The sequence below is a fragment of the Corythoichthys intestinalis genome, chromosome 9 (genome assembly GCF_030265065.1).
Source record: "Corythoichthys intestinalis isolate RoL2023-P3 chromosome 9, ASM3026506v1, whole genome shotgun sequence".
In the NCBI taxonomy this organism is placed as follows: Eukaryota; Metazoa; Chordata; class Actinopteri; order Syngnathiformes; family Syngnathidae; genus Corythoichthys; species Corythoichthys intestinalis.
This window is the reverse complement of record NC_080403.1, coordinates 11,830,615-11,849,416: the sequence shown is the minus strand read 5'-3', so window position 1 is coordinate 11,849,416 and position 18,802 is coordinate 11,830,615. Positions and strand designations below refer to the sequence as shown.

The window sequence follows — 18,802 nt, the reverse complement described above, 5'->3', positions numbered from 1 at the left end:
AAGACTGACTGAGTCACAGCCAGAAAGTGTTGATGACAGTTTTGATTTCTATTCACTGTTGCCCCCTCCCAGTTAAAGTATGTCACAGTCGCAGCCAATTATTATCTAAAGCTGGTTCAAATTGAAGTTATGTTGTTTTAATGTGTATTAAATACTTGTTCATGTGCTCCTTTTGATCTACGAGCACCGGCCCCTCCACCGGTCTCTGCACGGCCCTGCTGAAACACAGTGTGGGTTGACAGAGCTCAATATTATGTTGGGGTGTACAGTGTACTGGAACATATTTCCTCCACACCCTTCTCACCTTTTTAACCCCTGACCCATTTTCATGCCTGCTCTATAAAAATAACTTGCGCACAGAAGAGAACTCAAAGCGCGACCGTCGGGTCCCTGCCTGTCTCATACACAAATTAATTTTCGAGTCTTTTGATAAGGAGTAAATCTCTTGCTCAGTAACTTTAGCTGCATCCGTCATCGTTGTGCGTGCATCCGTTAAAGGTGTCCGGGCGGCAGACGTGTCTTGAATTTCGTTCCGCTACTAACCGTTATTAGGGAAAATCATCGTTTTCGAACATTTATGAATCGTAATCGAATCATCACGTGTCGAATCTCGATGCATCTAATGGACGAGTCAAAAAACTAATGTTGACGTGAGATCACATTATGTAGGTCACACCAAGCTATCTAGCCAGCACATGAGACAAAGATGGTGGACAACGGAAGTCACATAAGGAATCACAGGAGTGCCAAAATTGAAAAATGAATAAACAAATATGGAGAGAAATAAATAAATAAATAAATAAAAATATTAAGTATACCTTGTCATTGACTTTTACTTTTTGTCATTGAAAATCACAAATGGAACAGAGACAATTATTTGTCACTGACTTTTACTTCTTGTCATTGAAAAACACTAACTGAAAAAACGGACAGTTTTTGTCATTGTTTTTTACTCGTCATTGAAAAAATGGACAATTTTTGTCATTGACTTTTACTTTTTTTTTATTCAAAAACACAAATGGAAAAAAACAATGGCAATTTCTTTCTTTGCCTTTTCTATTTTACTTGTCTTTGTCTTTGTTTTTGCCTTTGCTTCTACCGAAGGGAATGGTCTGTCAATGAAATGGCTTTGGGAGGGGCTTTCCAAACAGGAATAGTATTCGATAGCTGATTACTCCTAGTGTACCTGAAGGAAAGTGAGGTCTCAAAGCAACGGGGGAAATCTGTATCACGTGTGATTTTTGATTCATCATTCATTGGTAAAGATATGAAAAAATCATATTCACAACTGTTTAGAGGAGCAGCTGACAGGCTGGATGGGATGCCTCAACCAAGTACCCTATCACCAAGACAATCAAATTGAATGCCGTCGATAACTAACCCTTTCCTGTACGGGCCATTAATTTCACAATACCGATATGCCACAAAATTATATATTTTCAATTATTCTAAGACAATTTATGCAAAAAAAAAATTATGACAGCCTTTTTATGTACTCACTTTGTTTAAATTGACTCAAACCTGTCATAAGCATGAAATGCATCAACACCCAAGTATAAAGAGAACAGCCATTTATGCACATTAAGTATACTTTCAGTTGCTTACAGAGGTAAAATCTACGTAGATTTCTAATATTGTGAATTTCCAATGAGTATTCAAATCCTAACTACAGGACAGAAACCATTCAAACAAATTCTTCCTTATATGCCAGTGATTGGAAAAAATACTTTAAAAAAGGGCAATTGTTTAATTTTTCCATTTTGACTGCAGATGTAATTGTGACAACCAATGGTGAGCCGGTTACATCAAAGGAGATCAAATCTTGCATCCACCAAATCCAAGAGCTGATAGTGTTGCGCCTGAATCAGGCCGTGGCCAACAAGCTCATCAGTTCTGTGGACTATTTGAGAGAAAGTTTCGTCGGAACACTGGAGCGATGCCTCAGCAGTTTGGAGAAATCCCACATCGACTCGTCGGTACACAATATCACCTCCAATCACCTGAAACAGGTGGGCAGGACCTACTACACGTAGTAAATCACCAAAAGAAGACAGGCATTAACTACATATTCGAACTGTGATAGATAGCAACTAACTTCCACTGTGAGTTCTCTACAATGTTAGCTTAGCTTCTGCATCTGTTGCAGTTGTTAAACGCCGCCTACCACGTTGAGGTCACCTTTCATTCGGGATCCTCTGTCACGCGACTCGTTTGGGAGCAAATCAAACAGGTAAATGAATTAAGATTCCAACACAGGCAGGTTGTCCTTATCCTCCTCCACCTCTTTCAGATCATCCACAGGATAACGTTCGTGAACCCACCTGCTATCTCGCACGAATGGAAACGCAAAGTGGCCCAAGATGCCATTGAAAGTCTCAGCGCTGCCAAACTAGCCCGAAGCATCTGTTCTCAGTTCCGAACCCGACTCAACAGCTCTCACGAGGCTTTTGCGGCATCCCTGCGTCAGGTAACCATTTCCAGGTTTTCTATTTTTCCTGTTTGTCCCAAACCAGTTTGTCAATCACCACAATGAAACCTAAAAAAATAAGTTACATTTTGAAGGATTTCCCTCATAAAGTCCCACTGTCACCATTTTTTCACACTAATTAAATGATAGAATTTTGTCAAACGGTATTCAAAACTAAATTATAAAGACTCACAGAGATCCATTACTATTGAAATTGTGCAATAAAAACATTTTTTTAGCAGTTTGTTCCAGCATAGTTGAAACCGATCACTTATCAACAGAGAATGATTCTGGCAGAAGCAATATGAGTCAGTAAAAACAGTAGTCGGGGTTCCAAAGAACATGATTCCTGAGAGATTCTACCATACAGGTTAGAACCAGAGGCGTAGTAACCATCACAGTTGGACGTGAGGCTCATCTTCAAAATCGAATCGTTACTGTGGACTATAACCGCTAAGCTCAAATTTGGGGCGTATAATATGACCGACAGTGACAAACATTTTATCCACAAAGCCCTGTTGTCTTGGTACAAGTTGAGAAAATAGTTTTTGTCACTAAACAGTGAGAGTTTGTTGTGGATTTTCAGCTCTTGTCTGAAGTCCAGCTTTTCCTTATCTCTTCATTTTTAATAACTTAATTGTGCTGGTCTATTAATTTTGGTAAGATGGAAATATTTGTTTTTGGGTGTAGGCGTAGTAAGCTAATCGTACTGTGTAGTGACAGAATTGCATTTTCTGGACTATGTCACTATATACAGCATATATATATAAAACACAGACAAGACTGAAAAAGCAGTTTCTGCTCTTACACTCCTCTTTAAAATAAACTGCTGTATTTTAAGCCAAAACAACTGTTGTGTTTGATAGAACATTATGTCTATAGACCCTACCCACGTGACGTCACAACTCCTTCCTCCTGACTGGTGCCGCCCAATTGTCCGTCAACACATCATGTTTACCTGTTACGGCTACGTACATTCCTCCTATTTACGACGTGTTTTTCTGCTCGTTAACATTAATAATCAAAATGGTGAAGGCGTGTGTGGCGGTCGGTTGCAATAACAGAGAAGATAGACGGAGAAGACGGAGAGACTTGAAGTTCTACCGGATTCCGAGAGGCCCGGAGAGAAGAGAGCGAGATGGGCTGCTGCAATTCGACGAGAAAACTGGGCTCCAAACGATTACCACAGATTATGTAGTAGTCATTTTATATCTGGTAAGATGCATTTAATATATATTTAGAGGGTTTTGGGCTGACAACCACAATTAAGATCATTGCTAGGCTAATCGCCGACAACATACACGTATGTATGTAGTGAGAGTGCTATCGCTAAACCATATAAACATTAAAAGCCCTAACTCCATTGACAAACGACATGAAATACATTAGACTTGACAGTGGATGTTAGCAATAACAAAAGATTTTGAATTGAAAATTTCGTAACTCACCTTTCCAAGCACAAGATAGATTCCTGCCGAATTTTCGTGGACGAGGACCTGTTTCACCCAACCAGTAACGAAGTATTTATAAGCCTCCAAGCTCTTAAAGTTTTTCAAACTTTCGTGAGAATAGGCTGATTTTGTGTGGACAAGATAGTTGTACATATCAGGGTAGCTAGCAGATGTCAGGCAAATACGGCGGAGACAGCGGGTTGAAAAACATCGATTTAGGCATCAAATATGGATCTGGCGAATGGATAAACTGAAGCTTTTCCACATAACGCCTTTTATGCAACGCATCAAGTGAGTTTACGGCATCCGAAAGCACCGGGTCTTCCATGAAATGCATTATAAATTGCTCGATCAATTGAGACCATTGATAATACAGACACAAAATGACGGACAAGGGGGCGGAACCATACAGCGAGCACGTGATTTTGTGACGTCGGTGGGTAGGGTCTATATGCTGCCATAGCAGATTCATGGCGCATGAAGCCCCTGAACTATTTATAATTTGTCCGTTTTACCCTGAAAACCCCCGTTTACAGACGTAAACACGTAGGTAATTAATAAAGATACACGATCATATCGGTCGCCGATAATTATCGGCCGATAATGGCAATTATGACGTAACACAGATAATCCAGATAATAAAAAAATAGAACCGATAATGCAATCCGATAATTATATACTTGATTTAGCCTCAAAATGTGCACAACCGAAGAATTCAGCACGCCGCCTCCTCAACCCCTCCCCTCTTTGAAGCCCTTGAGGGTGGAGGGGTTAAGGAGGCAGAGTTACACGACAAGAAGTAGTTGAATATTATGGCGGCTGTTACTAAAAAAACGACGCTCTCGCCATCTGCGAAACATGTACCGCAGAAGTTCCACGAGGCCGAAAAAAAAGCGTCCTCATTCAAAACCACTAACCCAGCATCCATTTAAAACTGCATCACAAAGATTTTTGGAATGAATACGAGGCTGCTGCTAACGGGAATGCTAAAGCTATTGTAAACAAAACTACGGGGCTTGTGACGATACAGAGTTGGGTTTTTTGGGAAAGCAGCCCAAGGCGGGTGGTAAACTCGCATCTAAGGCTAAACACCTGCACGACTGGAGACCGATAGTCTGCAAGTAGCCGGTTCCCCGGCTTCAGCACCTCCGGCGAACACCCCTGTTTCTCGAGCGTTCCCTCACGGCGTGCGAGCAGAGCCAGGCCCCGAATATCCGCTGCGAACTGGCCGGTGTGGGCGGATTATCCGGTACGAACGTAGCCGCCGCCGAGACGAGACACGATTTTTTTTTTTTACTGAAATGACCCGAGAGCCAAAGCCCTGGATAAAAATATAATGCAGTTTATACGACCACCATTCTTCATGAAAAACATGCCAATCACATTTTCACCACGTACATTTGGAAAAGTGATGTCCAGTAAGCAAGCTTATCATGACGGCACAGTGGTTAGAATATAATTTAAACATGGAGAAAACGAATTCAGCCAGTCAATAAGGCATTCAGTATGTAAAATGACGAGCGTTCAGATGACTTTGTAACGCTGCCTTTATTTTCGGCTTAACAAAACTCAGGCACAGAACAACACGCACGGAGATGCGAGCTCCAACTCCATCCAAATAGTACTGCCGTGTATCAGTTTAGCTGCTGTAAAGCAAATGTCGTGAGTGCCGCAAATGTAAACAAAGCGCTGCAGAATGGGTACATGACATCTCGCTCTTTTGAGTTAATCATTTTCACAGTGTGCAACAAAGCATATAACATTAGCAATCACTTTTCAAATTAATTTAACTTATTTGTCTGCTCAATTACAGTCACAGTAGATAATCAAAACTTATTGGCACTTATTAACACTGATCAATTTAAATATGCACATTCCTGTTGTAATGAAATAACAATAATATTCTGTAGCCACAAATATTATTCAAAATCTTTTCTTCTTCCAAGTTTTTTTTTTAGGATTAAGTATAATAATGTATTGTTTAAAATAAGGCTGTTAAGATTATTTTCAGCTAGCTATTTTTCTTCCAAGAAATCTGAGAGAAATACACTTGAAGCGCTGGCAGATAATTTCACTTATTTCCAATAGATTTACACTTAAAACTGACTAGTTTTAAGGAGGTGTGTTTTGCAGTGCATTTATGTTATATATGTTAGGAATGGCTTACTTTTAAAGGCATTTTTGTGCAACTTAGGTATTTACTCTGTAACTAATTGTTGCCAAAAGTTTACCATTACACAATGTCAGACAATCTGTCATTATTTAGATGTTGGAATTGACAACTTGTTCATATTTTATGTTGAAAAAAAGAGCAATAAATTATATTTTTGTACAGTAATATTTTCTTTTGTGTATACTTTAAAATTTTACATAAATCTTTTAATAGAATTATCGGCTTGACATTATCGGTTATCGGTTGGAATGAGGAGGAAATTATCGGTTATCGTATTGGTTGAAAAATGTATTATCGTGCATCACTAGTAATTATATTTATTGTTCAAAATGTCTGTTGTTTTTAGCTTAGTCATTAATCGATGTCTCATATTTAGTTTAAAAAAAAAAAAAAAGACTTTAAAGAATTATTCACTCATGTATTTTAAACTTCAACAAATTATGTCACAATGAAAAAAATAGCGTCTGTAAAAAAGCCACGGATATGTACCTCATAACTATCGCTTAGTTGTATTTTTTTTTTGTTACTGTCACATTTTCTCTGATATGTTAGATGATAAATAATCGATCCAAACAAAGAAAAATAGAAAAAAAAAAACGTTTAAAAGGGTAAATATATGAAAAAGAAAATGTTGACCACTCCTCGATGTCTGCGATTTTTGCATCGCGACCCTTGTTATATTACCATGTTTCACCCATAAAATCCCCCAAAATTCTAGCTGTGGCCATTCACAGCTGTGTCTTCACACTCAGTGATACATGCTACATGGAGTTTTTGGATCGAAACAAGGTAAGTACGCGATAATATCTCGATAAAGTCATGGCGTCTGTAATTCTGCTCTTGCGTCCTCTCACCTCCAGATGCACATAGGACAATTTGGCTAAATTTCAAAATTGTCCTATGTGCATGTGTGATACATCATTGGAAAGCTTAAAATCTCAATTTTCTGGGGGAAGAAAAATTTTGAACAGCGGGGCATTTAAAAAATATATATATTTTTTTAAACAGCAAAACCCTAACTGGAGGCGAGAGCACGCCAGAGCAGAATTAAAGACACCACAATTTTAACGAGATATTATCGTGAACTTACCTTATTTCGATCCAAAAACTCCAGGTAGCATGTATCACTGATTGTCAAGACACAGCTGTGAATGGCCACAGCTGGATTTTTTTTTTTTTCACAATGACAGCCACAAAAAGGGCGCTATAGGCGTGCCCTCTAATTTTTAAAATTGTTTGAGTTACTCAGAAGTCATTCATGGTGTTCTACCCGATTCTATGATGGCAGTAGAACTTGTGCTTATTATAAAAGATAAGACTGGTAAAATCAATAGTAAAAATAACTACAGACCAATTGTTTTTGGTCACTGTGCTTTCTAAAGTGCTGGAGACAAAAACTGAATAGAATAGCTATATTTCCACTTGTGACAACCAGTTTGGGTTCAAAAGAAAACATGGAAACCGATATGTGTATATTTGCAATGAAGGAGCTATTATTTTTAGTATCAAAGCCTGAACTCAACAATGTTTTTATGCTTTATTGACTCATCATAAGCCCTTGATCGGATGAATCCTAGCAAACCTTTTCTTATGTTGACAGAAAGAAGGGTGTCAAAATATATCATCCGTATTCTAACTTTCTGGCATGCAAATCACTTGTTCACATTACAGGGTGACCCAAAAAAATGTTTACACTGCCATAATACAACTTAAATGCCATGTTTATTCATCTTAGAATTAGAATTTAATCACAAATTATACATTATTGTAAAGAACATGTACTATTTTTCAATGTGTCCTCCCTCAAGTGTCACAACAGCCTCCAGGCGCCTGCGGAACGCTTGACAGGTCTTCTTTATGTAGGATGCTGTCATTTTTCCCCAAGATCTAACAATGGACCTCTCCAAGGCTGCCACAGAAGTTTGTGGCTTCTTACAGGCACTGTCCTCCACAGTTGCCCATATGCTATAATCCAGGGGATTGAGATCTGGACTCTGGGTGGCCACATATCACCTTGTCAATCAACTTTTTGGTCCCTACAGATCGGGCACTTCCAGACCCAGGTTTTCGTGAGGCTGTTCCAGTATCTTTCAGCTTCTTTTTAGCTTTGTAGACTGCACATCTGGATATTCTCAGATTTACTGCAATCTCAGTAGGTGTCAGACCGGCACGCAGCAATTCAGGTACAGCTAAAGTTTTCTTCATTTTCAGCAGAAGCACAGGAATTGTAGAGACGAGAGATTACCAGCTGCATTGAGTGACCTTAATGAATCACTTAAGCATGACAACCTATTTAGATATGTTTCAATGGCTTTTAAACAAGCAGTCAACTGAGTGTAAACTTTTTTTTGGGGTCACCCTATAAATGCGGTAGCTCGGTCTCTTCTTGCTTCAAAGTAAGTAATGGTGTGAGACAGGGTGGAATACTGTCACCATATCTGTTCAATGTTTACATGGATGACTTGTCCAGCCATCTCAATAGATGCAATACTGGCTGTGTTGTAGGAAGCACTGTCATTAACCATTACTGTATGTACGGGGATGTTGTGGTTGGTGCTTAGCTCTCTCCATGCAGTGCTGGCTTACAGGAGTTACTCTCATGATGCTCTCAGTTTGGTGACCAATTTGACATCAAATACAATGCAGAGAAAAGTAACATTATGATTATACGCGCTTTGTATTCCCTCGGTTCTTTCTGGGCCAAAAAGCACTGAATGTTTGCAGTGAGGCTAAATAGCTCGGCCACTTTATAACTTCTGATTTGTCACATGACACGGACATCCACTGTCAATGGAGTAAACCTTATGCACAGGCAAACATGCCTAAGATGAAAATTTGTTATGTATTCCTACCACGTAAAAAAATCACTGTTCCAGGCGTACTGCACACTCTTTTACACCGCCCATCTATGGACCAGGTACTTAGCTAAATCCATGCAGAGGCTAAATGTAGCCTATAATGATGCCTTGAGGCTGTTATTGCATGTGCCTAGATGGTACAGTGCCAGCCAAGTATTTGTCAGTTCTGGGTTACTAAACCCTTAAAGCTATTAAGAAATCTGATGTATAATTTCATGTGTCGAAAAAACAACTCTGAAAGTAATATTTTAATGAAAATAACAGACCCTACAATTAGCTTTAGATTAGTGATGCACGATAATGCATTTTTCAGCCGATACCGATAACCGATAATTTCCTCCTCGATCCAACCGATAACCGATAATGTCAAGCCGATAATTCTATTAAAAGATTTATGTAAAATTATAAAGTATACACAAGAGAAAATATTACTGTGCAAAAATATTATTGCTCTTTTTTTTCAACATCAAATGTGAACAAGTAGTACAACATGAACAAGTAGTAAATTCCAACATCTAACACCTAACCCTAAAGACAGACAAAGACTGACATTGTGTAATGGTAAACTTTTGGCAACAATTACAGAGTAAATACCGAAGTTGGACAAAAATGGCTTTAAAAGTAAGCCATTCCTAACGTATAACATTACTACACAGCAAAAACACAACTCCTTAAAACTAGTTAAATTCCCTTGTTTTCAGTGTAAATCTATTGGAAATAAGTCCAATTAACTGCCAGCACTTCAAGTATATTTCACTCAGATTTCTTGAAGAAAAATAGCCAGCTGAAAATAATCTTAACAACCTTATTTTAAGCAATAAATTATACATAATCCTAAAAAAAAAAAAAAAAAAAAAAAAAAAGTCAGAAATGTTCTTTATTCAAGAATATGTATGGTTCAAAATATTATTTGAAAGCAATTTTTTCTTGATTTAGGTGAAAAATGACCTATTTTTTTTTAATGTTTGGGCTTAATAAGAACAAATGGCAATATTTAGTTCAACGAAGTGGAATAATCTGGCGCATTCATCTGTTAACTAGTCTTCAACACTCAAAGAAGATGGGGAAAATTATTTGACTAGATTTAAGAAGAGTGATCTGATTAAGACATCATAAATTTAAAGCGTACTGAATGCATTACTGACTGGATGACTTCTTTGTGTGGTTTGGTGCATGTTACAATTATCAACTAACCATTGTGCCGTCATGATAAACATGCTTACTTGACATCACTTGTCCAAATGTCCGTGGTAAAACTGATGTGATCGGCATGTCTTTCACGAAGAATTGTGGTCGTATAAACTGCATTATTTTTTCATTCAGGGGTTTGGCTATCGGGTCATTTCGGGAATTTCGTCCCGCCTGTGCCCTTCAGTCCGTCCGGCCGCCAAATTAGCACCCGCGCCAGGCCTCTTGTCTTGAACCGGATTGGCGGCGGCAGCTAAATTCGTACTGGATATCCACCCGCCCCGGCCGGCTCACTGCGGCGTATTCGGTGCATGGCTCTGCTCTGCCCGCCCAGGGCAGTTGACTATTCGTGAGGTGTTTAGCCATAGATGGGAGTATACCACCTGCTTTGGGCTGCATTCCCAAACAACCCGACTCCGGGAGGACCGCAGCGTCTCTGTATCGTCACAAGCCCCGTAGCTTCCTTTATAGTTTATTTGTGTTTACAATAGCTTTAGCATTCGCGCTAGCAGCAGCTTCGTATTCGTTCCAAAAATCTTTGTGATGCAGTTTTAAATGGCTGCTGGGTTTGTGGTGTTCAATGAGGGCGCTTTCTTTACGCCTCGTGGAACTTTTGCATTGCATGTTTTGTAGATGGCGAGAACGTTGTTTATTTCATTTCACACACGGGAAAATCAATGCACGCTAGTGAGAGCGCTTCAACACTAATAACACCGCCTCTTCTATGACGCCGTACTCCTCAACCCCTCCTTCTACAGGGGCTTCAGAGAGGGGAGGGGTTGAGCAGGCGGCGGTGGAGAAGTGGAGAAAACTGCTTGGTTGCACACATATGGAGGCTAAATCAAGTACAGTGCCTTGCAAAAGTATTCGGCCCCCTTGAATCTTGCAACCTTTCGCCACATTTCAGGCTTCAAACATAAAGATATGAAATTAAATTTTTTTGTCAAGAATCAACAACAAGTGGGACACAATCGTGAAGTGGAACAACATTTATTGGATAATTTAAACTTTTTTAACAAATAAAAAACTGAAAAGTGGGGCGTGCAATATTATTCGGCCCCTTTACTTTCAGTGCAGCAAACTCACTCCAGAAGTTCAGTGAGGATCTCTGAATGATCCAATGTTGTCCTAAATGACCGATGATGATAAATAGAATCCACCTGTGTGTAATCAAGTCTCCGTATAAATGCACCTGCTCTGTGATAGTCTCAGAGTTCTGTTTAAAAGTGCAGAGAGCATTATGAAAACCAAAGAACACACCAGGCAGGTCCGAGATACTGTTGTGGAGAAGTTTAAAGCCGGATTTGGATACAAAAAGATTTCCCAAGCTTTAAACATCTCAAGGAGCACTGTGCAAGCCATCATATTGAAATGGAAGGAGCATCAGACCACTGCAAATCTACCAAGACCCGGCCGCCCTTCCAAACTTTCTTCTCAAACAAGGAGAAAACTGATCAGAGATTCAGCCAAGAGGCCCATGATCACTCTGGATGAACTGCAGAGATCTACAGCTGAGGTGGGAGAGTCTGTCCATAGGACAACAATCAGCCGTACACTGCACAAATCTGGCCTTTATGGAAGAGTGGCAAGAAGAAAGCCATTTCTCAAAGGTATTCATAAAAAGTCTCGTTTAAAGTTTGCCACAAGCCACCTGGGAGACACACCAAACATGTGGAAGAAGGTGCTCTGGTCAGATGAAACCAAAATTGAACTTTTTGGCCACAATGCAAAACGATATGTTTGGCATCACCCTGAACACACCATCCCCACTGTCAAACATGGTGGTGGCGGCATCATGGTTTGGGCCTGCTTTTCTTCAGCAGGGACAGGGAAGATGGTTAAAATTGACGGGAAGATGGATGCAGCCAAATACAGGAACATTCTGGAAGAAAACCTGTTGGTATCTGCACAAGACCTGAGACTGGGACGGAGATTTATCTTCCAACAGGACAATGATCCAAAACATAAAGCCAAATCTACAATGGAATGGTTCAAAAATAAACGTATCCAGGTGTTAGAATGGCCAAGTCAAAGTCCAGACCTGAATCCAATCGAGAATCTGTGGAAAGAGCTGAAGACTGCTGTTCACAAACACTCTCAATCCAACCTCACTGAGCTCGAGCTGTTTTGCAAGGAACAATGTGCAAGAATGTCAGTCTCTCGATGTGCAAAACTGATAGAAACATACCCCAAGCGACTTGCAGCTGTAATTGGAGCAAAAGGTGGCGCTACAAAGTATTAACGCAAGGGGGCCGAATAATATTGCACGCCCCACTTTTCAGTTTTTTATTTGTTAAAAAAGTTTAAATTATCCAATAAATGTTGTTCCACTTCACGATTGTGTCCCACTTGTTGTTGATTCTTGACAAAAAAAATTAAATTTCATATCTTTATGTTTGAAGCCTGAAATGTGGCGAAAGGTTGCAAGATTCAAGGGGGCTGAATACTTTTGCAAGGCACTGTATATAATTATCGGATTGCTTTATCGGTTGATTTAAAAAAAAATCTGTATTATCTGTGTGACGTCATAATTGCCATTATCGGCCGATAATTATCGGTAACCGATATTATCGTGTATCTTTACTTTAGATGTAGGTCAAGCATGTGGCGCCATTGGTTTAAAAGCCTGTTTGTTGTGCACTGATAGTTGGTGCCGTTTTAATGTTTAATGTTTTCTAGTTTCTGTTTCTTGCTGTGTTTTCTCATGTCATATTTCTGTTGATTTGTGTGATTTCTGAATATAAATCATATATGTAATGAGTATATTCTGAAGACTTGAATGGATTTGTTAATGATTTGGACTGAGATCGAGAGTTTGATATGGAAGTTTTTTTTTTTTCTAGGCTATTATTTGAATATACCCTATTGACAGATACCTATTTAGCCCGTTGTTGTCCATTTTATTGTTATTACTTTAATGTATAATGTTTGATCGTCGTCGCTGATAAAATAGAAAATCCCCCCCCGAAAATGCGACTTATATGCCAGTGCGACATGCGGTTTTCCCCCTCTCAAGCATGCTAAAAAGTTAACAAAAAACTGAAATGGTGAAAAACGTCTTTACTAGGGCTGTCAAAATTATCGCGCTAACGGGCGGTAATTAATTTTTTAAATTAATCACGTTAAAATATTTGACGCATTTAACGCACATGCCCCGCGCAAACAGATTAAAATGACACAGTGTCATGTCCACTTGTTACTTGTGTTTTTTGGTGTTTTGTCGCCCTCTGCTGCCGCTTGGGTGCGACTGATTTTATGAATTTCAGTACCATGAGCATTGTGTAATTATTGATATCAACAATGGCAAGCTACTAGTTTATTTTTTGATTGAAAATTTTACACATTTTATTAAAACCAAAACATTAACAGGGGTTTTAATACAAAATTTCTATAACTTGTACTTACATTTATCTTTTAAGAACTACAAGTCTTTCTATCCATGGATCGCTTTAACAGAATGTTAATAATGTTAATGCCATCTTGTTGATTTATTGTTATAATAAATAAATACAGTACTTATGTACAGTATGTTGAATGTATATATCCGTTTTGTGTCTTATCTTTCCATTCCAACAATAATTTACAGAAAAATATGGCATATTTTATAGATGGTTTAAATTGCGATTAATTACGATTAATTAATTTTTTAGCTGTGATTAACTCGATTAAACATTTTAATCGTTTGAAAGCCCTTTACATGTTCTTTACATGTTGCGTCCATGATACAGTTCCACATTGTTTTTGTGTTCGCATGTTTTAATCAATTTATCATTTTATTTGCCACTGTAAAAGAGCATGAAGTATTATTGACTGATATGAAATCAGTTGCATTTTGTCTATGACTGTTTTGTCTTTCCTGGAAGGCTGCTTCGTCTTACATACTGTCAGAGGACGTAAAAACAGACCAGCTCTCTTCATTTCACTTTTAAGCATCCACAAAATCACATGAGTTCATTATAACTTGTTACACCTCATTTTATTGATCAACGCTGGCCCTCATTTGATTGTATTGAGGCTTGATGCCAATTTTTTGGCTATTGAGCAGTTTTACGCAGACCGATTATGAAGATCCTTCTGGCTAATAAAGGAGCAGCTGAACAGTATCCCACATCCTTCATGGTTTGTCAAGTATCCCCCCATGCTTGAATTGATTGCTCAAAATGCCGCATCTAGCTCGTTAATGGCCTGTCAATACAGTTTGCAAAGTTTTTATAGCTGTCATCACATGAGAGCTCGTGTGGCTCACTGACAACATCACGATGTTCAAACTCACGTTTGATGAATGGACATTTTACACATTTCCTCCCTACAGTTAACACATGGACTTAAGTCGAGTCAACATATAGACACTTACCTGATATTGTCATCATGTCACTGTTAAGAGGAGCAGAAAAACAAGGAGTAAGCAATGCATAATAGAGACGAGCTGAGGTATGTCATGTGCTTCATGCCATCATGGAGGTGTAGTAAATCACACAGAAGCGTTTTGCTTAAATGAGCCACAACATGCGAGACTGGCTTAGACTAAGAAGGACCTTGGCTGCTGTTTCATTTTATAGCTTTTTCAAATGCAATAAAGGCCTAAATTTTAGAATAAAATAGTCAGGTTTGCACAGCAAAACACAGAGACAACACAAACTACCTAAAGTCATGAAGACTCCTAAATGAAAACTTTATCCATAATACATAAAGTTTAATTTAGATCTGCCTTTCCAATCCTTGTTCCTCATTAAGGTTACTGCCTGGTAATCTGCATTGTATCACAGTTGACTTTGAGCAAGAGGGGCAATATACATTGGATGGACACCAGCCAATTACAGGGAACAAACTTTGAGATGACATATAACATTGACATGTTATATGCTTTGATTACGCCAACCTGTATAGTTTGGGAGTACATGCAGAAAACCCATACAGCCCTGCAGGTCTTAGGAAATTTTCTAAACTGAACCTTCTTACTCAGGTAGACACGCTAGTCATCGTTCTCACACGCAGAATTTTGTAAACCTTAAATTACTTTATGTTAATACAAGAGAAACATTTACATTTTACTGTACATACAGGTCAAACCAAGAACTATTACATGAATTACATAATGCTTTGTCAATACTTGTACTGATTAAAAATGAGTGTACCACTGGCACTGATACCGTTATTTGGTCCCTGGCTGTGCAGTATCGGCTAATGCTGTACTGATACCACTTTGTTTGAAATTTATATATATCTATACATACTAGTACTCTCTCTCTATCTCTCTATCTACCTACACAAAGTGAATCCACTAGAACCTTTTATTGCATAACTGGTATGGGTGACAATAGTTGAATAAACCTTTGGCTCTCAAAGGCCAAAATAGTGCTCATGAAATTAAAACATGTATAATACTAGCCCAACAGTAAGAAAGTAAAATACAATGAATGAATAATGAATAAACGTTTTTAAACCCAATATTGGCTCTCAAAGGCCAAACAGTGCAACTTTCATGAAATTATAAGTAATAATAATTGACCACAGCATCCTGTCTCTCTATTCGCCTCCCTCTATGTGCACCAGCAGCAACACACACTTAGCCACTTAGCTTAGCTCACTTTGCTTACTTCTACAGCACTTTTGAATAGGCTTGCCACCCGTCCTATGAAATAAGGAATCGTTCCGAATTGGGAATTAAAAGGTGTGTTCCGTATTGAAACAATACAGAATTATATAAATAGATACATTTCTATGCATTTTAGGAGTTTTGGGGATGTCCCTTTTTTTCGTGGCCTGTACGGCTTTGAGCGCAAGGGGAGCGTCCCTGATTTCTTATTCTGAAAGTTGGCAACCCTACTTTTAAAAGGTCTCAAATTGCTGCAGCATTTCTTTCAGTAAAAGACAATAATAGTAAAGTAAAAGAAGTGAAGTGACCAGGGTTTGTTGCTGCGGTCCAGCCCCTTTCTCTTGGTAGCAGTTGCTGCTGTTGTAGCCTCAAACTCTTTGTGTTTCGTCTTCAAATGTTTTTTCAGGTTCGAGGTATTGAAACTGGCCAATTTCTGTACTGCCCTCGGTATATGAACGCTGGATACTACTTGGCAGTTAGATAACTCTTTAGTGACATCACGACTCTGAAGACAGCTGTCCATTGTCCACAGGTTTATTGACATCGTGTAAAGAGTAAAACGACGATGCTATCAAAAGCATAAGATGGTTGCAGATTCAACTAGATTGACAGAGGAGAGTTAACTCCACCTCTCGAAACTTTTAGGCCGCAAATTTTGCATGCAGCCATTGTACTGGACGAAGATTATAAGCTGAAATATTTCCAGACCGCAGACATTTTCCTCTCGTAATTCTTTTTTCCTACATATGAAAAAGCTGCCCCGGCATTGGTTAAGAGTGACTATTGGCCCGCTCTCATTGGTCTGGAGCAGGCCAATAGCGATAGCTGCTTGGCATGCAAAGTCATCACATGTCATCAAACAACAGAGAGTTTAGTGAGCGGACCGTTAAATGGTATCGGCGCCCACTTTGTTAGTACGCGCCGATGCCGATCATTTCGAGCCGGATCGCCGTTACGTAACGGCATTATTTTTTCAGTAACGGGGTAATCTAATTAATTACTTTTTCCGCCGTTACAACGCCGTTACCGTTACTGACGCTCAAAAGCGGTGCGTTACTTACTTTGAATAAATTGAAGAAACTACAAGCCGTGTCGAGTCGACTTTCTGCTCTGTTGATTTGTCATCCAAGACTTGGGGTGCGTTCATGTTCGAGAATAGCGCACGTACTTCTGACTCCAAGCTGTTTGTCCCTGCTCATTCAATTAGACAATGCTTTCCAAAGTTTGGTAACGTTTCTGTGTTTGCTACACCTGATGCTAGCCTTGTCCCCATCTCCTACTGTCAGCCAGCAATAATTCTGCTTCCATCTTGAGGACGGCAGACGCTTTGAAGGTGACGTGAATTGTCGGGAAACGAGCCTACCTGAATGCAGCCCCTCGAGAAATGCGATGGAAGTGATTGTGATTGGCTGAGGGTTAGAGTCATGTGTCGTGGTAAACCAATCAGAGCCGGTGATTTCACAAGCAAACCGGAACAGCGCGTGCGGCAAACACTCACATGCAAAACAGATGTACAGGGTCGGGATGGCAGAGCATTCAGAAGAAAAATTGTCCTTTAAGAGGTGGAAATATAGACACTATTTCAAGTTTGTCGAAATTAAAGGAAAGAACCTGCATCTAATGTGTAATTTATGTCCCGGGGCAAAGCTTTTGTCAACATCTGTGGTAAGCAATTCAAATCTGCTGAAGCACCTAACAAGCTAACTACGTGTCTGTTCTTCTCTATTCCACTGATTTGAAAACTGCTCAGAAAATTTCAAATTCTTTGACATACAACAAGTTCTTTTTAAAGTAACGGAAATAGTTAGTTTCCCTAGTAAGTAGTTACTTTTACTGTAGAGTAATTCAGTTACTAACTCAGTTAGTTTTTGGAAGAAGTAGTGAGTAATTTAACTAATTACTTTTTTCAAGTAACGTGCCCAACACTGGTAGTGATTGCGTTTTTGTAACATTTTTACTTTTTGTATGATGTCAGTACAATTGTACCTCTGCATACGAATTCAATTTGTTTCAGGACCTAGTTTGTACATCGAAATGGTCGTATGTCAAGCAGGATTTTCCCTTAAGAATACATTTTAATTCGATTCATTTGTTCCACTGTCATAAAACCTTTGCCAAATCTTTCATAAATACTGCAGGTACAATTAAAAATATCAATTACAGATGGCAAAACAAATAAATTATATTGATAATAAATCGGAAATAAATAAATTTAAAAAATTTACTGTCACCTTATCTTAGACTGGCGAACAAAGGTCGGAGAAGACACCGGGTGGAGGTAAAGAATTTACTTGCTTGAGGACCGTCGGGATGGTAGAGATATTCCGGTCGTATTGTCAAGCCAGTTCACCGACGTGCACACTACGCTCATATTTTTTTTATCATTTCCTTCTTAGTTTCAATGTTAAGTGCCACCTTTTTTTTCACCACCTACACTAACCTTCTTGGGACCCATTTTGATTTCTCTCATAAGAAAATCTGCCATGCTGCCGTCTTGCGGAAGAACAATGAAATTAAACGCAGTTGTAAATTGTCGTATTTCGAGCATGTCATCATATGTTGAGACAAATGAAGAGTCAAATTTTACATCGTATGGCAAGGTACCATTCTGTATCAATTTATGAAAAAAAAACAAAAAACAAAGTCGTTGGAAAAATTGGAATGTTGTCAGTATGTTCAAGTGACAATATGTCAATGTTACGATGTAGGGTCATTGTAAAACGGCTTATATTTTGAGCAAATTTGGTTCGTTATGTAGTGCTGTTATAAACCACTGCAATAATAATGACGGTAACTCAATAAATACTGTATATTTTTGGCAGTGTCAATCAAGGCCAAGAATCATTATCTTGTTTGTACTCTAGTTCAGCTGATTGTGTAAGTGTACCATATAAATCAATAGTTACATTAAATTAAATGATTAAATATTTTCTATTCAAGTCATGCAAACGCTTCTGCAATCCAGAGCTGGTGTGAACTTGGCTTTTAGTCAGTTCTCATGCCAACTTGGAGACCCTGGCGCAAGAATGATGAGAACACAAACCTGTAGGAGGGAGCTTATGAAAAGGG

At 38.9% G+C, this 18,802-nt stretch overlaps 1 protein-coding gene across 1 annotated transcript in view; it reads left to right on the top strand.

The window, feature by feature from the left end:
* Positions 1-18,802, top strand: part of dstyk (dual serine/threonine and tyrosine protein kinase) — an 84,451-nt gene that overhangs the window by 44,266 nt on the left and 21,383 nt on the right. Inside the window, exons 5-7 of the mRNA XM_057845901.1 lie at positions 1,771-2,009; positions 2,147-2,230; positions 2,291-2,467. Of these exons, the coding sequence (XP_057701884.1) occupies positions 1,771-2,009; positions 2,147-2,230; positions 2,291-2,467 (500 nt within the window). The remainder of the gene's footprint in view (positions 1-1,770; positions 2,010-2,146; positions 2,231-2,290; positions 2,468-18,802) is intronic.